The sequence below is a fragment of the Pezoporus wallicus genome, unplaced genomic scaffold, assembly GCF_028554395.1.
Source record: "Pezoporus wallicus isolate ANWC-B61680 ecotype Strahan unplaced genomic scaffold, APGP_CSIRO_Pwel_v1 contig_2721, whole genome shotgun sequence".
NCBI classification, from domain to species: domain Eukaryota; kingdom Metazoa; phylum Chordata; class Aves; order Psittaciformes; family Psittacidae; genus Pezoporus; species Pezoporus wallicus.
In genome coordinates, this window is record NW_026642515.1 from 333,703 (window position 1) to 358,809 (window position 25,107).

Consider the following 25,107-nt stretch of genomic DNA (forward strand, 5'->3'; position numbering starts at 1 on the left):
ACATCTTTTACTTCACCTTGCATGTTGAGAGAAATGAGGATTTGACCTGTCTGTGAATTCAGTTAAAAAAAAAAATTAAGTGGCTGGTAAGGTTTGTTCAGGTAACAAAGACTTATGCAAAAGCAGAGTATAAGAAAAAAAAATAGTCATGGTAGTATTTATTAGTTGGTTCTGGTTGATAGCTCATGAAATGTTGTGTGCACTGAAAGTATTTTGAAGAATTCTGATATTTTGCTTCTTATCTAGCTTGCTGAAAAGGGTATGTTGCTCAAATACATAACTCTGTCTTGGCAGCACTTTTGGGACAATTAGAGATAAGAAAGTAAATTAGATTGTTTGTCAGAAAAAAATACAGATCATCCCCTTTTCCCAGAAAATGGTCACATGGAATTTATAATAACAAAAATACATATATGTAGTATAATAAAAACATAATACATTAGTTACATTGTATATATTTTCAAATTCAAATGCATGTTTGAGGTAGGGGTAGAGCAATTTTAAAGGCTTCTGTGCAACAGGTTGTGGTCTCTGTTAGTATCTTAACAGACTAATTTTATACATGCAGATCTGTTCTTCTGAAAATAGATGAGGTTTATCTAGATCTATTTCATGGTATTTAACAAACAAGCATTTTTTGTCCTGCTTTTGAAATTGGATATTCTTTCTCTTTACCAGCTTATTAGTATATTAATATAATGTGTTAACAATGAACAGAAACTGTCAGGAAAGTATCAAATTGGCTTGCTGATAAGTCTTGATTTCCCCAGTAAATTTCAGCAGTTAGTGTTCCCAATTAGCTGTGATCACAGATATCTTATAAGATAAACTAGCAGTAAGCAGTTACTGCAAACTAATATGGAAGATTAATGTGGTTTTGTACTATTGTTATAGCTATATCTATGTTTACGGATTTGTGATTTTTTTTTTTTTTTTTTTTTTTGGTATGAGTGCTGGATATTCCATGTATTCCCCAGGGTCATCTATTAATGAAATAACTAGAGAAAGTGGGTACATAATGCTCTTAAGCAATGTTAGTATATCTTTGTTTTTTGAAAAAAGAAAGGTAGGGAAAAATAATACGAATAGAGATAATTTTGCTGTAAACATTATACTTGTCATCAGTTGCTGCATTAATAAAGCAACTAGAAAGAGAATATACTGGAGTTCTGTCACTTTGTGGTTGTCTGTTCAGGCACTACACTTGTGGTGTACGACTGAATAAGTGTTTCAAAGCTAGTATTTCAAAATCACTTCCAATTTACCAATTAATGTTTATTTGAAGTATTTCTCACATGTCTTTTCTGCATTTTCTTATTTTTCTTTCCTTTCTTTCAAAAAGTATATTATATGTCAGTCACTACCCTTTGATGCTCTTGCTGTAGCCTTGCTGTATCCTTGTGTAATGAGCTGCTTGAACTAGCAGTCTTAAAAACAAAAGTATATTTATATGGCAATATAGATGGCAATCTACTGTAAAAATTAATTCATTTGCTTGCTTTTTCTTTATAGTAACAAGATTGAGAATAACATAGGTTTATTCTAGTCATTGTCTGCAGAACCCCTGACAGGTACATCTGGGATCTGTTTAGGACTATTAGATCCTCTTGTCTTCTCATCATCCCATGAGTGACTGATGGCTACTGCAAGATTCATTCTTTCATTACCTTATCAGGAAAGCTGTAGTTGATCAATAATGACAAAATTAATAGCAAATGCAGTTCCTTTTTTACTTAAATATTAAGTAAACTTGAAACTAAACAATGTGGTTGACATAGAAAACTGACATTTACAGAATGGCATTAGGTAGGTGAAGACATGGCAAGAAGGCAAAATATTATGTCTGTTGTTATTAGAAGATCAAGTTAAAATGGTGTATTTTTTAATTACAACTATATACAGGAGCACAAGGGGATTTCTTAGCTTGTACAAGAGAGGAAGATGGGCTTGAGGAGGAAGATTATAGGCAACCTGTTAAAGGTGGATTGATACTATTTGCATTCTTTAAAAGTTGGGGTTTTTCTTCCAGCTTGCTGAATGTGTTTACTATTACATGAAGAGCAGGAAGATGTTCTTTAAGGGTGGTAATTTTTCAGGTTTGTCCTGGCATACCTAATTAAAATAAATTTGTTTACTTTAAGTTAAACACAATAGCATCTGTCAGACTGCGGACTGCTAGGTTGCACAACAGAGGTGTGTACAACTGGCACAGTCCTGTTTAGACTATATCTTAGTGAAGGTGTAATGAGTTATGCTCACATGGAAGCACCAGGTTTGATACTTTAGCTTGATGCAGGTGCCATAGATGACTTATTTTGTGTGGATTTTTCTCCTCAGTTGCTGAATGTGTAACATTTGAAATGGCATTGGGTGTGACAAGTCTATACCACTGTTTTTTCAGACCACTTTTGATGATGCATTGAGCTTTAAAATTTGACATCACTGTTAATTCTGTTTTGCAAGTTTTGTATCTTCTCAAAGATAGTCACGATTAAGCTAAGATGGGAAAAAAGACAGAAAAAAAAAAAGAACTTAAGCTAATACAAATTCTTCATTTTATTCTTCCCCATACTGTTTTTCACATTCTGAACTTGAAAAACAATACAGTTGTTCTCCTCAAGCTTTGCTTTCATTTTTCTCTCCAGCTTTTGTTCTCTGCTGCCCTTCTTTGCCGTTGCATGTTGTTACCATAAGCCTATCAAGATGTTTCATCTTTGCTGCTCTTTCTATTCTGAAGTCCTTTTTCTCTCTTTCTTTCACAGAATCATAGAATGGTTAGGGTTGGAAAGGACGTTAAGATCATCTAGTCCCAACCCCCCTGCCATGGGCAGGGACACCTCACACTAAAGCATATCACCTAAGGCCTCGTCCTTTCGTACTATCCAGCTCTTCATTTGGCATCTCTCCAGGCCCACTCTGCATGTTCTACCACCCGCTCCTCTCACCACCTTGTCTTCATTTGCCTGTTTTCCCTTCTTTAGCATGCTTCCCTTCCCAGCTTCTCTCATCGTCTCACCATCTCTGTCTCATCTCCACATTTATAGATAAATATAGGTATATGTATGCATGTCCTTCTCAGTTTCCCCATCTGGGATGATTTTTTTTTTTTTTTTAGAGCTCTGTCCTCCCTGTGTTGTTATATCTTCTGTTGGAATGGTGGTGTGCTATGGGAAGCTTCCTGGTGTGTGTCCCACTGCACAAGTTGTTTTCCCAGCATGGTTTCTTTGTGCATGTTGTGAGGAGGCAGAGGATAGAGGTCCGTTCTTTTTTTTCTTTTTTGCTATTGGCTCTATCAAGAAAGTATCAGACACTGTTCCCTGATACAGACTTGGAAAACCTCTTGTTCAGGGGAGTATGGCATCATGGTGACGTTTCTACTGCTGTTGAGAGTCTTGAGAAGATACTGCTGTGATCTTCCTTCACCAAGGCATTGATGTAATACTTAGAAAGGGTGGAAGCAATTTCTTCTGACCACTGGGAATTACTATGATAGTTGCCTATATAAAACTTCCTTTGTGATCAGAGTTTAAATAAAACACCATCAGGTCATGTTTCACCTGAGCTGTTCCAAATGTCCTAGGCTGGAATGAATCAGGTTACAGAACTGCCCGTTTCTCTTTGTTAACTGCAAAGGGGATTTAGGTGGTTAAAGGGAAATAAATAAAACATTTGATCAGATGAGTTTTGCTCCCTGTTTTTGTACAGGCTCAGATAGAAAGAAGAAGGCTGAGAAAGTTGAGGCTGTTCAGCCTGGACAAGAGAAGGCTGCGTGGAGACCTCATAGCAGCCTTCCAGTATCTGAAGGGGGCCTATAGGGAAGCTTTGGAGGGACTCTTCATTAGGGACTGTAATGATAGGACAAGGGGTAATGGGTTAAAACTTGAACAGGGGAAGTTTAGATTGGATATAAGGAGGAAATTTTTTCCTGTGAGGGTGGTGAGGCACTGGAATAGGTTTCCCAGGGAGGCTGTGAATGCTCCATCCCTGGCAGTGTTCAAGACCAGGTTGGACGAGGCCTTGGGTGATATGGTTTAGTGTGAGGTGTCCCTGCCCATGGCAGGGGGGTTGGAAGTAGATGATCTTAAGGTCCTTTCCAACCCTAACTGTTCTATGATTCTAAGAAAATTATATTGAGTCAGACAAATAATTTGAAGTCTCAGAAAAGGTGCTCAGCACTTCTCTTAGCCTCACAGACTGTTACACAAGCGGGGAGGTAAAGCCAAGGTAGAGTAAGACTCTGCTAATGAGGCATCTGATGAGTCTGCGAATAAGGAATAATTTCTCAAAAGCTCTGTGTTTTAACAAGAGCTGATGTATATATTGTGGGGAGTTTACTACTCAATGTCTCAGCTCCTGGTCTTTGTAATACCACATCTTTCTAAATTACCTTGAACTGACTGTTCACCTTTCACTTTTTTTTTTTCCTCTCTGAAGAGAACTAATTCCCTGGTTGCACTTTAGGATCCTCCTCCAGGTTAGGCTGAGAAGAAAATTCATCTGAAAAGAGCCCAGCTCACTTTGAGCTAGTCTTTTGAAGCTGCTGAAGGTTTAAACTGGTTTGTCAGAATACATTGTGCTGATGGCTGACATCTTATGTGCTTGGCCAAATTCTTTCTGATAGTATAACCACTTCAATCCCTTTAACTCAACAAGGAGGCAAAGAGTTGGTTTCTTCTAAAACTAAAATGTGCTGGAAAAGTAAAGGCTTTAAAAAGTACAACAGCTAATTTTGGAAATGTTGCCACATGTTAAACTTTTTCTAGTGCTCAGTGAAATGGCCTTTACAGGGAAACATTAGGCATTTTCAGCATACACTTAGGTCATGTTAGCTGATGAAGAAAGAAATGAAATAGTCTATATTTTTGTGCATTATCAGTATATTTAATATTACTCTTTCTGCAAAGCTTTGTGGTTTAGAGTGTGTCCTGGGTTCAGCAGTAGCAGTCATGTTTCTCCTCCTTGGTAGCTGGTGCAGTGCAGTGTTTTGACTTTCGGCTCGGGAACAGAGCTGATAGAGATGTTTTGGTTTGGCCAAGGACTTTGTGAGCCTCATGCTCTGCCAGGGAGGAGGGGAAGCCGGGAGGAAGCAGAGACAGGACACCTGACCCAAACTGACCAAAGAGGTATTCCATACCACAGCACGTCATGCCCAGGATGTAACTGGGAGTTAGCCGGAAGGGCTGGGAGACTGCAGGGTTGGAGGAGGTATCGGTCGGAGCTTGGTCGGGCTTGGGGGGCGAGTTATCGGTCAGTGGGTGGTGAGGTGTTGTATTCTGTTCCCTTGTTATTTCCTTTATCATTATTATCATTGGTGGTAGCAGTAGTGATTTGTGTTATACCTTAGTTACTAAACTGTTCTTATCTCAACCCGTGGGAGTTGCATTCTTTTGATTCTCCTCTCCGTTCCTCCGAGAGCAGGGGGAGGGCAAGAAAGGGGGGGAAGTGAGCGAACGAATTACCTGACTGGGTTTAAACCACGACAGAGTGTCATAGCTAAAATAATATTATCCTCTTAAAATTACTATAAGGATATTATTTTCACTTTATTAAATGAACATTACTTGAAATCGATAAAATAACTATGGAGTCCTTTTTTTTACATGGGTTGTTTTGGGTTTTTTTTTTGACTCACACATTAATTTCTGAAAAAGAACCAGAACAACAATTTTTATTATAGTTCTGCGTAACACTGCAGAAGTATTTGAGTAAATGGAAATAATTTCAAATTACTGCTGTCTACTGCCCATTTCTAGTACTGTGAAGTACAAATATAACTTTGTGTGTTCATTTGTAATAGCCCTTACAGAATTAAGTTTTTGAGGATGAAATAGCAAAACACAACAATAAACTTTTAAACCAAAATTTCAGAAGCAATTGAAAGCAAAAAAAAAAGGGGGGGCAAAAATAAAAATTTACTCCAGCCAAAACAAAAGACTGTGAGCCTGCTCTAGGCAATCATGTTGTAAATAGCTATATTTTGCGCAGTTCCTGTAGCTGAAGTGGTTGAGCTTACAAATGGTCTATGTAATGGTGAACTTTCAGTGAGATCAAGAAGGTTCCCTTTGGGGATCATTAGTACGGTGGTAGCAGCAAGATGCAGCCCCTCACCATGGCCAGTGGCAGCTGCAGCGTTGCCCATAAGGCAGGGCAGACCTTCATTTCCAGTCCTTCCATTGGCAGGAGGCTGCCCACCATGGTCCTACACCTTTCCCGTCCCTGTGGCTGGCCATTGGCATGATCTCCTCTCCTGTTCTCTGTGCTAGCAGTTGGCAGAGCATGCTTCTCACATGAGCTCACCCTCCTCTTCAGATGCCCTCTACTGACTGATGTTTGAGACTGATGGGTGCATCTTCCTGGCCGTGTAGTGGAATTACAAAACAAGACTTTTCCTATTAGTAATCTCCTCCCTTCTTTTACCTCAGTAGAGGCAAGAAGCTTCCATTTATTGCAGCCAATGTGTTTCATTATTGGACAAACTACATTATTATAAACTAAGCACCCAAACTAATTATGTCTTTGCAAATTAAATTCACTCTGATGGACAAACTAGGAAGCTCTCACTTTCTACCACTGCGGCTGTTAGGAGAAGATTTGAAAAGTGGGGGAAGGACTTCACATCTTTAAATTCCAGCCAGGGAGATTATTAGGGCAAGCTGAGAGAAAACAAGCTAACTCTTGATTTTATTAATGATAGCAGCACTAGACCATTCTGATAACTGTAGAAAATGTGCTGAATGCTGTATTTCTCCCTTAGGAATAAAATATGATGCTCTTACAAAATTGCATAGGCCCTTGGTGATAGGAGGGGAATGAAGATGGAAAGAAGGTAGTTAGTTGTATGCCATACTAAATGTGAAGTCTTGCTGATCTTATTTTTTCTTAATATTTGCAAAAATACGTTGAGTATGTTATCAATAGCTGTTATTTTCATCAGGAAGCTATGGTGTTCAGACAGAGGAAATCAGTGTTTTCCAGCTACAGTTTGCCTTACAAAAAACACATTAGAATTACAAAATCTTCTCTGTCCTCTCTCACAAGATCTGTGCTATTTGACAGAAATCAATAAGTGAATCTAAAAGTTCCAGGGAAGCAGTGGGAACTGCTTCTGCTGCCTGCATTACTGTAGTATGACTGCAGTGAATGTATATATTCCAGTAACATATATTAAGCCACAGTGTATTAATCTACGATAACTTCTGTAATTATTGTTACCAGTAACTGCATATAAAATATGTCATGTGTTTGGTGAAGTCAGAGTCTGAAGTACAAGCCTGGATTTCTTTAAGGTCGTGAATAGCATTAAGAGTATTATCAAAGGCTGATTACTCTGATCATTTACCTTCATGATGGTGCCTTTGAACAAGCATCAAACACATTTATTTTCAGGTTTGAATAGTTGGGATTTCATCTGTTTAGATTCTCATTTTTCCTAAAGCTATTTCTGTTACCTTGTAAATAGTAATGAGCATGACATGCATTTTTACCTCTTGCCATCTGTGGCTCATCAAGATATTTGGTAGCTTGATACTGGCTAAGTATTCTGTGAATGCCTCCTAAGTTTTCTTTAAAAATGTCTTCCTGCTTGCCCAGTTTTTTTTTACTGGCTAGGTTGAGTCAACTCTGAACAAGTAATCTCAAGAGACAGTGTGGGCTTGGTGTGCTTTTCCCACAGAACAGCATCATGCCCAAGTGTGGGTGGGAGTTTAAGCCTCAGAGATCTTTTCGTGAACGTGTCTGTGCCATGCCCGCTGGTAGTGTGATTAGCTGTCTGGTCCTGAGGGTAGCCTAGGCTTAGGCTTAGGGTGTTTATCCTTTGAATTTCAAATACTGGGCAAATACAAGTGGAATGTGGTGATACGATGTGGCTGATAAATCTGTTTTACCTGCAGCTGATTATAAACTGCATTCAGAACAAACACTTTTATACATAACATGTATTCTTTTGCAATACATAATAGTGGGAAATAAAGAAATTACCAGAGTTTGAGGAATTTTCCTTAAGGTGTTGTGAGACTGTAAGATGTATCTGCTATGAAAATGGACATTCTCCAGCAGAAATTCATATATGCTTACTAGAAGGCAGTAGGCCGTGGTAAATGTCAATGTCTAGAATTCAAGCAGATTTCTAGAAATCATGATGATGGGAAAACACTATCACTAAAAAGGAAAAATTTTCTTTAGATTACCTTTTGGGGGGAATAATTCAGCATTTACAACTGCAAATGAAATAAGTAAAAAAAATATGCGCTTTGACTGGGTGCTTCAGCAAATTTCTGCACCTATAAGTAGCACTCTCTTCACCTTCTTGTGGTCCACACTAGCATTTTTGTTCCCATTGTAGTCTGGTGATGCAACATAACATGCATTGTTTTCTGTTAAATGTAGGATGAGAGAGTGTCTGGCTAAAGATAATGCACCTAGATTTTAAAGCACTGCTTCCAGTCCTTGTGTGTTGGTGAGATTCTTTAATTCCACTGAAGAAGGGATTCAGCTTCTTGCAGTGTTTGGAGTTCATGACTGTGTTCTTTGATCCTGACTGTACTGCTGTGGAGTGGAGAGGGCGCATTTGAATTCATGGTCAGGGAACCATTAAGTGGAAGCTCAGTGAGTCAAAACTGGATTCCCAAGCAGGGGCAATATGGTCTCAGATCAGTCCAAGAAAGGGATGATATCTGACCTTGGTACAAGTAACAGAGTTCATCTCTCATGTTTCTGGCAAAAGGGCATTTCTAAACATACTTCAGTTTTCCCACTGATCAACACTCCATCTGTCCTGTTTCTTTCTTTTATTTTGAGAGGAGAGGAAGGATTTGCAATAAACAACAAGAAAGTTTGGAACTGGGATATACTGAGGCGTATTTGCTGAGTGTAACTTCACAATATTTGCCCTGTGCACTTACCGTTTGCTACCAATTCACTGGTCAATACTAAGAACTGTTTTACAACCCAAATGAATCAGCCAGATAACTGCGTGTCTTCTGAGTCTGGGTGATCTTTGTAGGATTTCTTTCTCATTTTCTCTCTATTGAGTTTCACCATATGGCCAGGCTATCTTGGCATTTCAGCAGCAGCAGTGTTTGATTTCTCTGCCTGTAGCCATACCCATCCTGCTGAAAGATTAGCAAATAGAATATGTCAGAAGTTAATAATTTTCACTGGAGGTACAACACATCTATATTTAAGTACTTTAGTTTTGCCTTTCAAAAAGGCCAATATGGCAGCTCTTAAGAAGTCTGTCTAACTTGACTTCTCTGAAGAACTCAAATGAAAGAATAATGCAGCACTTGGAAGTCAGTTTCTCAGCTAATCACATCCCTGACACAAACCTCCACAAAAATAGTATTTTAATAAGAAAGAGAGTTTCTGCCTCAGGGCAATAATTCAGGAAATTTACTTCATGTTTTATTATTTTAGCTTGATACTGCCAAACAGCCCCCACAGTAAGCTTAAGTCTTACTGGAGCTATTTGTGAGGTCTATCATGAGGTTTTTTTTACTGTTTGATAAAAGCAAAAGGTGCCTGAACTATGTGTTCAATTGCCTTTTCATTTCCTGCTTCTTTTATTTTTCTTAATACTTTAATAGTCCTGTATTAGAAGAGTGATGCTAAAGGAAGGTGTCCTTTGCTTTTTATTTTTGGAGCAATGAAAACATAAATGTAATACTCTAATTACTCATATTCACAGATTTTACACTACAACACTTGTCCTAATTGTACTCCATTGCTGATAGCAAATTTGCTGTGTAGATAAATTTTGCATTTATGCTGCTACAGAATGGCACTAAGGACAAGAGACTTCAAAAGTGCTGTAAATGGCTAAATGCATCCAGAGATGTTGGAGTAAATGTGGGATAGCAGCATGTTATCCAGGTACCAGGCTTTTTTCATAAGGGGACTGACACAATGGCTTTGAAGAGTCCTATTTAGAAATGGGAATACAGAGAAATGAAGATAATTTGAAATATGTGACCTGAAACTCTGAAGTGGCTTGCAGTAGCCCATAACAAGCTCCATGTAAAAACAAGAGTATATAACAGATAGAAAAATTTCTTAGTAACAGCTGCTTTTGAGTGAATTTGTTACTTATATATCTGAAAGATTATTAGATGTAGCTAAACTGGTGTTACTTAGTTTTTTTATACCCTGGAATTTTTATACTGTTCTTTAATGTTAGACTGTTTGGAGTGCCTAAACTCCAAATGACATTTTTCCACATTATTCAGTTATTGTCTACATGTACAACTTCATGTCATCACCATGACCCATTTCTGACCCTATGTCAGATGTCCAAACCTGAAAGGCTGTTGTAGAACTCAGCCACTCTTCACTTTTTATATCCTACCTCAACTTTTTGCTGTCTCTGAGAGGTCATATAGAAGATTTCTAAGCTTCCCAGACAGCAGCAGAATGCATTTGAGGCTGAATGCATTTGAGGCTGTCAACTCTAAAGAATGCTTAAATTCTCCTGGGAAAATTATGTCCAAGAGTAGTGCATGTATTGAAAACTTCTGTTTTCCTGTAATTACTAGAAAAATGTCTTGATGGTCCTTCTGATGGTTCTTTTTGCTGTTTTTATTTGCATAGTGCCTTTACATAGAGAAAAAAAGAGATCTAGGGGGTGTGTGTTACTGGTTTCAGTGTGGTGTGGTGTTATTCAAGCTAGCTCTGAATCAATTATTTTTTTCCAGTATGGATTTTCCAGGGAATGGAAGAAGGGTGAAGTGGGTTTAAACCCTCTTGAGCCCCAGAGCATATACGTGATGCACATTCCAGTATCCTGTGATAGAAGCATGGCCACATGGTTCTGTGTGTAATCCCTATGTGATGTTCATTGCTTTCTCTATAGCTAAACGTTTCTAAGTACCTGAATTAGCCTGTAGACATAACCCTAGTTTCCATCACTCTGAATCACAGTTTTGATATGCCAAGGAAAGGATAGACACTTAGCCTTAGACACCTAAGTCTGTAACATTTTTACTCTGAGGCATTTTATTTTGCATTCTGCCTATCTAATTTACTAACTGGCCCTAAACATATCTGGGAGAGTTGCTGAGATTAATGGCATGCACTTTTCCCAAGATACAGAGATGCTTTGAGAAGAACAATACAAATCATGGGTAGTATGATACAGAACTGCTGATAGCTCCAGTAGGTAAATGGAAGAAGTGGAAGACTGCAGGAGCAGAGGGACAGGGAATGGGACAGAACCTCCAGTGCGTTTGAGACTGTGGTCTGCATTGTGCTCAAAACTTTTTGGATCCTTGAGCATTTATGGAAAATGGAATATAAACTGCTTGCTGTTAGAGATGAGGGCTGCATTTAGCCATGATAAGTAATATTTTGTCATTAATAACCCCTTGTCTTTACTGTTACAATAGGACATAGTCTTCCACATTTTGCCTGCCACAGTTTTTCAAGTTTCTGTCAGTGTATTCAGAGTTTAAAAAGCATTAGTATTGTTTCATTAAAGATGTCAGTTTCCTGACTGTATTCCCAAATTTGCCAATGCCAACAGGTTTATTATTAATTCAGTGGAGGAAAAAAATTCTGTTTTCAAAGGTTACAGATGGAGGCATAAGGGAAGAATCTCTGAATGAAAACTTGGATGAACTTAGAATAATAGAATATTAGTATGGTTTTAGTTAGAAAGGACCTTAAGATCATCTAGTTCCAACGCCCCTGCCATGGGCAGGGACACCTCACACTAAGCCATGTCACCCAAGGCTCTGTCCAAATTGGCCTTGAACATCACCAGGGATGGAGCATTCACAGCTTCCCTGGGCAACCCATTCCTGTGCCTCACCACCCTAACAGTAAAAAATTTCTTCCTTATATCCAATCTAAACTTCCCCTGTTTAAGTCTGAACCCATTACCCCTTGTCCTATCACTACAGTTCTCAGCTTCATTGTGAACCTCAAAAAATTAGACATTGTTTTTCCCGAGAATGTATCAAATAATTTAAAATTATTTTATACTTTGCCTTCCTCTTTGAAACTAAAGCTTTAGAGAGTTCAATGTTATTAAAGTTCTTTATATAATTGACATAGACTAAAACTTCGTAATAACACCTTTTGCAAGATAAAAACATTATTAACTAGATATGAATATGAAAATGCATATGAATATGAAAATTATATATTTACAATATTTTCATATGCAGTCTATGACTTCATATGCAGTCTATGCATATGAAAATACTGTAAATACATAATTTAGCAATATAGATGGATGGTTTGTTGATAACAAGAAGTACTGTGTGTACTCAGTTAAGTCTTCAGAAGGTATTTATTTTTCAATTTTTGATGGGTTTTGGTAAATGAGACTCACAGAGTCTCAGCCCAGAAATAGCATTTCAATTTGTGTAAAACTTACCATATTTGCAGATTTTGTCTTCAGTAATTGGCAGTATCTGAGCTCTTATCAAGGGTATTTTCTCTTTGAACATCAAGAAAACAAAACATGGGAAAGGATAGCAGGAGTATGTGATACCTTTTACAGCTTGATTCTTCCTCAGAGGAAAATGCCGTGCATATGAATGCCATGCTGATTGTCTCTCGCAGTTGTGTGCAGTGTAGCTGGTCAGCCCGCTCAAAGAACCTGCTTCATGAAGGTCCGTGGAGGTCTCTAGCAAAGCCTTTTTGTGCCTCACAGCTTTTTGCACAGGTCCAGTAGTGTCAGGCTATGGCTAATGTGGATGCTGAACCCTGTGCCTGCAGGTGACGTTTGCTGTGCAGGGCAGGCACCAGCTCATTGCTTACATTGACAACTAGTTGTGTAACTGTAACCCAAATGGCACTTACAAGCACATAAACCAGTGCATAGGCATAACTGACCACACTTTTTATTGCAAGTGTCTCTTTGAAAGTACACGGGGAAAACTTTTTTAGTGTGTTTAAAAAATAAATCACGAACCTGTAAATCATGTATAGACTATGTTGAAAATACTGCTTAGCCGTGATCCTATTTTACATTTTAATAAAGTTTGGAAATGCCATACTTCAGGTACGTCAGTGAAGTATACTGTGCTTGAATTTTCAGTATGAAGGGGAAAACATGGAAGACTTATTTTCTTTTTAAATCTGTAATGCACCATTGTGCTGAATTCTTTATGTACAGGGGTACAGACTGACATAGATTAGATAAGAATCATTATCCTGGGTTACAGAGCAGCTCCAACAGCTAAAAAGCCTCAGTACTTTAAAATTGGAAATTGCAGTAATTGGAAACTGCAGTCTTTAACATAGACTATTAAATGCTGGCTTAGTCAGTGGCTGGTACAGGGATCTTCAAGAAAAGATAAAAGAACTTTTTTTTATTTTTTAAAAGTACTTTTCTTCTAAAAGAAGTATCTTTATCTTGGACTAGAAGATCTGGAATAATCTCCTGGAAAAAAGTAATTCCATCACTAAAGAGCTCTCTCATGTCTAGCAATGAGTAGTGGTGTCCCTTTCTTGAAAATGTGATTTACTGTACATGCACTTGCTTCCATAGTTACTAGGATGGTCTGTGATCACAGACACTGAGAATGCCTTCTGTGATATTATGAATATCCTATTGAAGTTCCTGTAAGTATAAATATCAGACAGAAAGACTAGAAATGGATTTTGACAAAAAGCAGAAGCAGCAACACAGAAGAGAGTATACAGTAGTAGCTCTGGGAAGGGAGAAAGCTGAAAATGCATCGTTGGTCGAATTTACCAACGAAGGGATGTGAGAAATGTGCTCAGTCTTACCTCTTACGAATAGAAATGGCTGACTCACCTAGTGTAAAGAAGAAAATATACAGAATAGCTAAAAAAAAAAAAAAAAGCCAAAGAACTTCTAAATCTACCACATATTAAAATGTTTATTGTCTTGTGGAAGAGATCCTGAGTTGGCACTGTGCATAAATTTCTTGGGAAAAGCAACTTATTTCAGAGAAGCCATTGCATAGAAGTTGATGATTCAGCAGAACAAAACCCTCCAAGGAGAAGGGTTACCAAAGCTTACCAAAGGGTTACCAAGGGTTACCAAAGCTTACCAAAATGACAGCTATTCAGGATAAGTACAGGCTCAAGAGCTTGAAGAATTCCAGAAATTACTTGTCCTAAATTAGCTGGGAAAGATTTTTTTTCAAATATTGGTTTAGATATGTAGACATGAGTAGCCATGAAATTTTCCCTGTCTGATTTGAAAAGGTTGCCTTTTGCTATACAGAGTAAGCTGCTAGTAGTCAAACTTCCACAACCTCCCTTCTGCTTCTCTTCCCTCAACCAGGAAAAGCAAGAGGCATTAAGGGATGTGTGAAGATTTTGTACTGCCACATGTTGCCATGTGGGACAAAGGCTGGTTTGCCTCTGCACCCAGAGATTCTCATGAAGAGATGCTGATCAATGATCAATGATGTTGACAGATGATGATGGACAGACTGTTTAAAACACTTCCTGATGAAGGAATGTGTCACTGGAGAAAAACAGGCTGGCAGTTCAGCAGTGGCCCAGGAAGGAAGGTCTTGCAATCCAGTTTCAAAGTTTTTTAAAGTTTTTACTGTTCTTTCTCCTCACATGCATTCTTCATTAAGATTAAATAAACAATGTTTATTCTTCATTTGTATCTTTTAAGAAGGAATGGGAGAAGATGCTGCTTATGAGATAATGGTTTAACCAGTGCTTCAAATAAGGTGTGTGCATTTCCAAGAGAGGTATGTTCAAAGCTGAAAAGTTAAGGAGCTAAACTATGTTCAGAGCTAAGTCTTTAAAGGTCAGACTTGATGACCTTCAAGGTCTTTTCCAACCTAGCTGATTCTATGATTCACCGAACTGTTCCAGTTGTTAGTCTTTGTGTGCTACTAAGAGAGCGATAATGGCTCCGGAACATGTCACATAGACGAAAAACACATAGGCAACAAAGTCTATGGCCATATAAGAATATAATTGAATATGCCAGAAGAATATGGCAGTCCAAGGATTTGGGTCTGCAGCTGTCCCAGGTAGCCTAAGCACCTGGTTTTGAAAATTTGCCCCAGTGTTTCCAAAGTTCAGTACCAAAGACAAAAATCTGCGTCCTGTTGGAATCAGTAGGAGTTCACAGAGTCCACTTTCCTACCCACTTGTCTTTGCCCTCCTTATTTCATTGAGCTGCCTAAATTTGCGTAGATAAGTACTCTTCGGTCCCTGAAAAACAAGAGCAGTCTGAAAGGAAACTCCATGCTAAATAAGATATCAAAAATCAGTTTCTGATCTATTGGACTACAAGAGCTTCATGTTCAAAACTTTTCCTCACACTATTACAAATTCATTTTCAGCCAACTTTCCGCTGCAAGTTTTTTCAGGCTCGGTAGGAAAGAAATTGTTTTTTCTATTGAGAGGTCTCCTGCTGTTTTAGAAATACAGTTGCTCTTATGTGCAATCTAACCCAGTTTCAGTAAAGGGCTAATGTTAAAAAAGAAGGAGCTAACATATTTTCTATGCATTTTTCTTCCACACTGCTGTATGAAGCGCTCTGATCCTCACCTCATATCTTCATTTCAGCAGATTTACCTGAAGCTTTTCTCAGAAACCAACTTTCTGAAAGTTCAGTTACACCAATGAGAGCAGTGTACACACAATAAAGCAGTCATCTCTGAAATTCAGTTGAGTTCAAATTTTGCTGCCATGTTTTCAAATTAAGGTCTGAGGTAATAATTCTTGCTCTTCTAGTGAGTCTGGCTCAGCAGTATGTTTCCAGTCAACAAAATGCTTTATGATATGCAGTGTTGGTGGTCTGTTGCTGGTCATCGATAGTTATCTAGTACCTAAAATGGAGACTTAAGTAGTATTTGAGATGAAGGAAATAATCCATTGTTAACATGTGTATTACTGAATGCAGCTCATTTAAACCCTAGCTGAATGTCTGCTGTTTCAAAAGCCAATAATGCCAGATGTAATGAAGAGTTTAGAATCCTTGTGAGCCAGAGGTCTTGATCTTAAATTTCCTGTAATACCTGAGAGAGAAGCCCCACTGGAAGCTACTGAGAAATACGCTGTTTACTCCCAGCAGGAATTATCAGCTACTGGTTCAGCCACTGCAGCAGGGGTGGTTTGGACTGCTGCATTTTAGTGTTTCACCACCCAACCTAGCCCACATCTGAAGGATTACAGTTCTACAAGTTGCTACCTGTGGAAGCTACAGGTTCAAGAATATTGGCAAGCACTAGTCTGATGATCGCTTATTTAAAAAGACTGTATGTCATTTGTTGAGAATATGTTTATGTAAGCCTCCTTCTGTTTATATGCTGAATGCAGTGAAAGCTGAGTGTAGAAAATATCTTGTCAGTCTGGTGCATTGCATTTACAAGCCAGCCTGAACTGAAAGTGATGGCTAAAAAGCCCTTTCACCTCAAATATTAGAAAATCAACACAGAAAATAAAAGTCATAGACTCAAAATATGAAAAGGTTTGGATGCTTTCCTTGTCAAAATCAAACCAGACAAAACTCTGAAATTCAATGAAATTAGCTTTTCTTTCCAGAACTGTGTACGCTTTTTCCATCAGCCTTGTCTTCTTCAAATGTTAGTTTTATTACATCCTATAGAAGGTGCACGTTCAATGGTTTCCCTCCACTCCCCCATCATCTTTATTTTGTGAAATTTTCTGTTCTTCTTACAAGTTGTGAAATAATGAGGGGGAAGGGAGGGCTGCAGTTATGCACAATATGAAAGTCCTATATGTGTAGATATTCATGTTTTAAAGAAGCTTTTAGATCAGATTTGAATAATTTAGCAATTGCTTGTGAGTTCACTGTAGAAAGAAAATTTATTTTGATACACTTTCACATGAAATGCAAGTTGTAAGGATTTCTGAATTTACATGTATGTGCTTTTTTATATGAAAGGAAGAATAGTAATGCCATGGAATATGCATTTTTTTTAAAATGTAATTTCAATTTCTTTGTATGCGGGTAGTTCTGACAATTATTTTTTGTTCTGTCCAGTCTTTAACTTCAAACAGGGTATTTAGCTTTGAAGTCTAGGAACAGTCATTTCATTCCTACAAATTCATTTTGACCTTCTAGTGTATGTATACGAAAGAGTGATTAAATGTATTTTAAGTTTATACTTCTGTAAACTTTAGAAAAGAAATTGGTATTCTTTATGGAAACTAATATTGGATTTTAATCTGTTATTGAAGTTTTGGCAGCACAGATTTCCATGGCTTTATAATAGGTACAATTTTCTTGGGGCCATTAATTCTTTCACCTGATCTGTTTGGACAAACAAGATTGTGTAATCTTTCTGTGACTGCATGAAACACAAACTAATTTTTTTTCAAAAATCAATTCAGAATTTAAGGAATTTAATCCAAATTTCATCCAAATGAAATTTGCAGGAGATTACACTGAGGACTGAATTTGTACTGAGTGAATTGAAAATGCAGTATAGATCCTGGGATGAGGGAGCATGGCATAGAGACACTGACCTACTTTTGAAAGGTCAGAAGATAGCTTTCAGTGGGGCTTCTGCCTCAGATACTGCAAAAAATAACAGGAAATTTACAGATCAAGACCTCTGACTCATAAGGATTGTAAACTCTTCATTACACCTGGCATTATTGCCTTTTGAAACATTCACACCATACCTACCTGTGACCACATAAACACCTGGCTGTGCTTCCTCTTGGTTCCCATTTTTTTTTCAAAAGCAGAAGCTTTTTGTGGGTGTGGGGGAGCAAGAGCTTTTTTCAGCCTGGCTCAGACTCTGCGTCTTTTCTCCTTGCTCTGCTGGTCTCTACTGTGGGTCCAGCCTGATCCTGTAAATTCCATTTTCTCTTTTATATGCAAATTCTGCTGATCACTTCCACCTCCTTAGCACCCCTTGTAGGTGTCCCTGCCTTCCTACCATTTGTCCTGACACCACTGTTTTTGACTGCATGTACTTGAAGTGTGACCATGCCTTTCATCTTGGCTTGCTGTCTGGACTCCTTAGCACAGGCAGAGCACTATGATGTTGCTGCCCAGTCTCTAAGACAGAGTCCTTCTAAAATAACTGTGAATTCAGTAACGCCTGAGGATAATGATAAGAAAAATAATCGAGAATACTCAACAAAGAGTATAGTGGCTGGGAAGGGAGCAGGGAGAGGGAAAAAAGGGAAGGATGGGACAACACAGGACAAAAAAGTTTTACATGTTTATTTTCAATATTTTTAAATTTTTTTTTAATTTCTGTGGAAAGCAACAAAATGCACAGATAAGTCATTGAATTTTAGTCTAATTTCATGATTCAGCAGTACTTTTAATACTTTAAATTTTTCATGCAATCTTTGGAATAATATCTGAGTGAGTTTACCATGTCACAGAAGTATGCTGGGGATGCCTGGGAGGGACTCTTCATTTGGGACTGTAGTGACAGGTCAAGAGGTAAGAGGTTGAAACTTAAACAGGGGAAGTTTAGATTGCATATAAGGAGGAAATTCTTTCCTGTCAGGGTGGTGAGGCACTGGAATAGGTTTCCCAGGGAGGTTGTGAATGCTCCATCCCTGGCAGTGTTCAAGGCCAGGTTGGACGAAGCCTTGCACGAGATGATTTAGTGTGAGGTGTCCCTGCCCATGGCAGGGGGGTTGGAAGTAGATGATCTTAAGGTCCTTTCCAACCCTAACTATTCTATGATTCTAAGTATTTGTACTGTGGGAAAAGTAGTCCTATACTAATACTGAGTTGCATGTCTAGCAGCTCTGATATCTTCCATGCAAATGACATAGTATCATAGCATCATAGAGTAGTTAGGGTTGGAAAGGACCTTAATATCATCTGGTTCCAACCCCCATGCCATGGGCAGGGACACCTCACACTAAACCATGTCACCCAAGGCTCTGTCCAGCCTGGCCTTGAACACCACCAGGGATGGAGTATTTGACACTTTTTTAGGGAACCCATTCCAGTGCCTCACCACCCTCAAAGTAAAGAATTTCTTCCTTATATCTAACCTGAACTTCCCCTGTTCAAGTTTAAACCAATTAACCCCTTGTCCTATCACTACAGTCCCTAATGAAGAGTCCTTCCCCAGCGTCCTTAGGTCCCCTTCAGATACTGGAATGCTGCTATGAGGTCTTCACGCAGCCTTCTCTCCTCCAGGCTGAACAGCCCCAACTTTCTCAGCCTGTCTTCATACGAGAGGTTCTCCAGTCCCCTGATCATCTTCATGGCCCTGCTCTGGACTTGTTCCAACAATTCCATGTCCTTTTTATGTTGAGGACACCAGAGCTGTACCCAATACTCCAGGTAATGTCTCATGAGAGCAGAGGGGCTCCTTTTGATGCAGTCCAGGATACGGTTGGCTTTCTGGGTTGTGAGCTCACACTGAAGCCATCTCATGTTCATTTTCTCATCGACCAGCACTCCCAAGTCCTTCTCTGCAGGTCTGCTCTGAATCTCTTCTCTGCCCAACCTGTAGCTGTGCCTGGGGTTGCCCTGACCCAGGTGTAGAACCTTGCACTTGACATGGTTAAACTTCATAAGGTTGGCATCAGCCCACCTCACAAGCATGTCAAGGTCCCTCTGGATGGCATTCCTTCCCTCCAGCATATCAACTGAACCACACAGCTTGGTGTCATCGGCAAACTCGCTGAGGGCGCACTCAATCCCACTGTCCATGTCAGTGATGAAGATATTGAATAAGACTGGTCCCAACACTGATCCCTGAGGGACACCACTCATTACTGGTCTCCAGCCAGACACTGAGCCATTGACCACAGCTATTTGCGTGCAGCCAACCAGCCAGTTCTTTATGCACCAAGTGGTCCATCCATCAAACTGATGTCTCTCCAATTTAGAGACAAGGATGTTGTGTGGGACAGTGTCAAATGCTTTGCACAAGTCCAGGTAGATGACTTCAACAGCTCTGCCCCTTTCCATCAGTTCTGTAGCCCCACCATAGAAGGCCACCAATTTGGTCAGGCAGGATTTCCCCTTACTGAAGCCATACTGGCTGTCACCAAACACCTTGCCTTAGTATGCATTCCAGGAGAATCTGCTTCAAGACTTTGCTAGGCCCAGAGGTGAGACTGACTGGCCTGTAGTTCCCTGAGTCATCCATTTCCCTTCTTGAAAATGGGGGTTGTATTTCCCTTTTTCCCATCATCAGGAATTTCACCTGACTGCTATGATTTTTCAAATATGATGGACAAGAAAACCTCAACATCATGAGATTTCTCACGAGTTGTCATTGTCCTAGTTCTAAGCAGCATCACATGGAAGTGTTTTTATTGACCGTTATAACCAAGTAGTTAAGATGTATGCATTGTTTGTATTTATTTTGTAAGTTCAAAACTGGATATAGAAACTTATTTGTGTAATAAAGCATATAGCATACATAGTGAAATGTTTTGGGTTTTTTTCTTTTGTTCTTTAGCATGGTCACAGTTATACATGGGGTTTTAAAAGCAAATTTTCAACAGAATCATTAAGCACCCATCTAGAGAGAAACACATGTCAATAAAAGAGAATGACGATGTTTCCAGCAATGTTGGTATTCTAATTTTTACTGCTCTCTAACTTAGCCAACTATATATTCCTGGATTATGACTTTTTTGTATTGTTCCAGCCAACTTCAAGTAGTATATGCTTTGAGTTCAGACAGCCTGTTCAAGGCAGAGATGCAAAAACATAACAGCTGAAAGATCCTTTAAGCCTAGTTTTCTTTAGAAGTAAGTGCACATTTAAGCACACACAAATATATATAATAGTATATTTCATCTAAATATATGTTTATACGCAAAGATAACAGATATATGTATGTGTGTATGTACATATTCACCAACTACAAAGAAGGAAGATCTGGCACGACCAAATCTAAATATGTCAACACAATATAGTGAATAATCTTGTGGTTGGACTTATCTGCATTATGGGAGACTTAATTTCTTGTTTCTAGTCTAAATTATGAATCAGTTCCCCATCAATCACATACTGCAATGTACTTCTGCAAGTCATTATTAGCTGCTTGGGCTTAGGGTCCTCTCAGTTTCTTCTGTTGAAACTGTTGATGCTGAAAGATTAAATATTGCCTAGTGTTAATATCTGCTCTTTGTCAAATAAGTGCCCTAACCACTGAGAATAAGCACTCTTTTCTATAGCACCATTAATATTTATCATTCAGATGAAGTGGAACATCACCTGTGGAGAATGAGATGTTGAGAATCCTGCAGTCTGTCTATCTGGCTATAAATTTCGTGCCTGTAGGAAGTGGCATGTTGCCACAGGAACTTTTGATTTCTACATAGTTGTGTTTTCTGATCAAGTGTATCAATGTAATGTTTAGATGATACAAGTTCCAGACCAGGTTTTGAAAACCTGGTTAGTGGCAGTCAAGGTCTAATGACGAAAAGCTTAAGATAGTGCAAGAGTTTAAAATTAGCAGCTCTCTGACTTTTCAGTGGCACGTGAGATTTTTGCAGCTGAAGCTTCCCTCTGCTTTTTGGTCATGAAAGCCTGAATCGCTTCAGCTGGTGACTTTCCAAGGCGTACAAGCTCAGGAAAGCTGTTTCCACATTTACATGAAGACCCATAAGCGGTTCTCTCCTCTTCCCTCGTTTTTTAATGGGGAGAGGCAAAGAGATCCTGTTATTACCAGAGAGACAAGGAGTCAGATCTGTACTAGTAATGGTTGTCTGGCAAGATTTGCACCAGGTGCATGATGTAAGCAGGTTACCATCTTGTTCCTGAGTCCTGGTGCTGGTTTCTGGCATGGAAAGGAAGGCAGTGTTAGCTTGGTGATGTCTTTCCTCATTGGTAGGAACATATCTGTCAGAGCTAGGCATAGGCACATAAACCAAAAGAGAACTCTTTGAATGCATTCCCAAGTCTTGTGATATCTTGTAATCATTTCTTTTTTTCACCATATTAGGACTCCAGTGACATGCTACCAAAAATCTTTACAATAGGGAATAATTTCAAAACTAGCCTCTCTGTGTATTTTGAATGGTGACTAATGAGCCTGATGGCAAACTGCTCATCTGGGCATGCCTTCATAAAGTCCTGTCTCTCCATGCTGTCATATACTTTCTTCTGGCTTTGGATAGCCAAATGAGCTGTTAAAGGTGGAGCCATGCTACCCCTGCTGGTGTAGCTGTCCATGTCATCACTAAGCCAGTTCTGTTTGATCATCAGGGTTGTTCTGGTGACTAAGATTTTATTCACATGGAAGACTTTGCAGAGCCACATTACAAACTGGTAAAGCAAACACTGACAAGAGCATTATTGAAAGACACTGGCAGCCCTCCATCACTGCAGCAGTAGCAAACACCTGGAGACGTGCTCAGGAATTTATAGTCTAGTTATCTGAATCATCATCTGCACAGCTTATCTAATTGTGCCCTCAGCCAAATAAAATAATTTCTAAGAGTTTTACTGCATACTTAGAGCATATGCAGACTAATGGGTTTAAGGTTTATCCTGCATTCTGAATCTATGAAGCAGAATACAAGAATGATTAGCAGTTTATGCAGTGACCTCACCATTACAGTGCTGTAGTGAAATACTGGAGACATAAACCTTACCATAGCAGGTCCTTAGAATTTTATTTGTTAACATTTTTGGTTGTACTGGTGATGTGAGTTATACTGATGAAGATGTGAAGGTTTTTTTTCAAATGCAGTATATTTTCTTTTTTTCTTTGTGCTAAACAGAGCCTTTTGAGACTTGACCAAGGAGAGGAGATCTAATTAAATTCATGCAATGATACATGAGATACAAATCATTTTAGCATTTCAGTTGAAGTGAAGATTAGTGTGTTTGATGCAGACAAGCCCTCAGATGAGTGAGGTATGTAACCCTTGCTGTAGGCGAGCTTTCATGATGAAGGGTCTTTCTGAAATAAATGTTCTCAATCAATTAACAGTTCTTGCGCTTACTCATGTCCTCATAAAAATATAGACATGCCTGCTCAGAACACTATCTGGCACTTGTGCCTGTGCTGAGGAGGCAGAAGTGCAGAGGTGGTTTTGTGCAGCGGTGCACCTAGAATTATAAACCTTTACAGGTTTATTTGTGCAGTCAAACATGGCTATGCCATTCTACTGTTTAAACAAAGGCCAGTTGTGTAATCCTGCATCTTGTGGCCATGTTCTGTAGACATACTGAGATCAGTTTTTTCCTGGTTCAGAGGGATCTGCTTTGGTGTGTGGTATATATAGAATCCTTTCACAGCAGTGAGCAGTTCTGCGATGTATGTTATTTGGGAAGTCGTATATGGTGATGGCAATCCCCTCTAGTTTAAAAATCTGCATTCAGAAGTGCTGAGTCATAGAGTGGGTGACAAATCTCCTGAGGACAGGAGGCTTCCCAAAATGCCTTAAATCTAGTGCTGACATATAGCACTTCAGTGCATCCTTTTTGATGGTGGTTGACACTGGGTTGCTCAGTGTCATCTTAAAGTAAATTTGGTTTAATATAGAGGCAACTGAATTGTTTGTAAGCATTATGGTTTTGTCAGGAGCTTTTTGTCTCATTAGCCAATTCATACAGGTCCCTTCCTTGACAGAACAAGTAGAGCACAGCAAACAGCCTCAGCAGCAAAGCCTATCTTAACCAACTTCCCACTCAAGAGAAGTGCTTTCTAGTAAGCAGAGGCATCATTTTATGATATGAGTGCTCAAATTCAGCACATTCAAGTGAGTACACCTTGAAGACAACTAGAAGATGTAGGCCTGGGTTGGTTTTGCTACGAACAAGCTCCACCAGTTTCCACTGAAATAACCAAAACTGCTGCTCGCTCCATCTGGTGTGAGTGGCAGTTTGAGCAACTTGGATGTTTGGGCAATGGGTCAGGGAGCAGCACAGTAATTGTCTCTTCTTTTCTGTCTCACTTTGCATTACTGCCACCAACATTTAGTAAAAGATACAAATTCAATTAATTATTACACATGGGTTGCCTTAGTAAAGATGTGTTGTCACAGGTTTGGTGCCAGATTACATTCCTTGGTACCCTGAGGAAACCTCCAGGGTATATGAGGAGCCAGAAAAAGGTGTGACTAAGAGGTATCTTGAGCTCTTGCAAGTTCTTTTGGCTGAATAACCACTGAAGTAAACTTGTTCAACAGAGAGCAGTTTTTACACTGGCTTTTTGGTTGCATCTCTGGGGAAAAATGAGCTATTTTTGTCCAGGCTGGGAGGAGTAGAAAATGTAGTTTCAGCTAGGCAACTCTGTTTATTCACATATTCAAAGAGGCATATGTACAACTATTCTTCCCATTTTTTTTTTTTTTTTTGAATGTAGTGGGGCTACATCCATTGTCTACAGATGCAGGCAGAAAGGGACCCAGAAACCTTACGCCGTCAAAATGTTGAAGAAGACAGTAAGTTGTTTTGTTTTGTTTTGTTTTGCTTTGCTTTGCCTTGCTTTGCTTTGGGATATGTTTGGGATTTTCTCTGGTTTTTTTCAGTGCTGTTTCTTTGGGGGGGGAAGAGGAAATGGGCTAGATATAGGACCCTGCAAAGCTTATATTTTCTGTCACAGAGCTTTTTCTGAACCTCATCACTGAAAAAGCTTTTAGAGGTAAGAGTGCTCTGTTTGGAATGCCTGATCCCAACAAATCTTGCTTATACCTTCATCTGGTATTGTCTGTATAAACTTAGATTTGGGCAAAACTTTTTAGACAAAAATGTTTTCACTATAGAAAAGCAGCAGGCTCTGAATCATTTAAATGTTCTGTGATTTAATTTTGCTTTAATACATTGTTTTGCTCAAAAAAATATCATTACATGATTTATTTTTCTTAGAAACTGATTAACACACTACTTCAAACCCAAGTAAAATCAAATAATTCATGGAGATTCCCCCCCCCCCCCCCAAAATTTGCAAGAGACGCAGTTGAAACATTAGTTATTTTTAGAGCTCCATATATGTCACACTTCTACCACAGCTATTTCTGTGTGTGTTACAAAATAGGCGGTGAAAAGCATGAAGAGAGACTAGAGAGGAAAGGCTACTAATGGACTGAGAGACTCTAAGCAGAGAGTGAGCGTGGGTGGTAGGGTAGAGCAGTTCATGTTCCTAAGAGTGGAAGAAAAATTTGAGAGGAGGCAAGCAAGCTGTGAGGCACAGGCATGATTTTTATTCATGGGTGGTTTTGTTTCAGTTTCTCCCACTGTTAAAT

General features: G+C 39.0%; 1 protein-coding gene across 1 annotated transcript in view; it reads left to right on the plus strand.

The window, feature by feature from the left end:
• Window positions 1-25,107, plus strand: part of CAMK4 (calcium/calmodulin dependent protein kinase IV) — a 143,890-nt gene that overhangs the window by 39,191 nt on the left and 79,592 nt on the right. Inside the window, exon 2 of the mRNA XM_057430857.1 lies at window positions 24,228-24,306. Within this exon, the coding sequence (XP_057286840.1) occupies window positions 24,228-24,306 (79 nt within the window). The remainder of the gene's footprint in view (window positions 1-24,227; window positions 24,307-25,107) is intronic.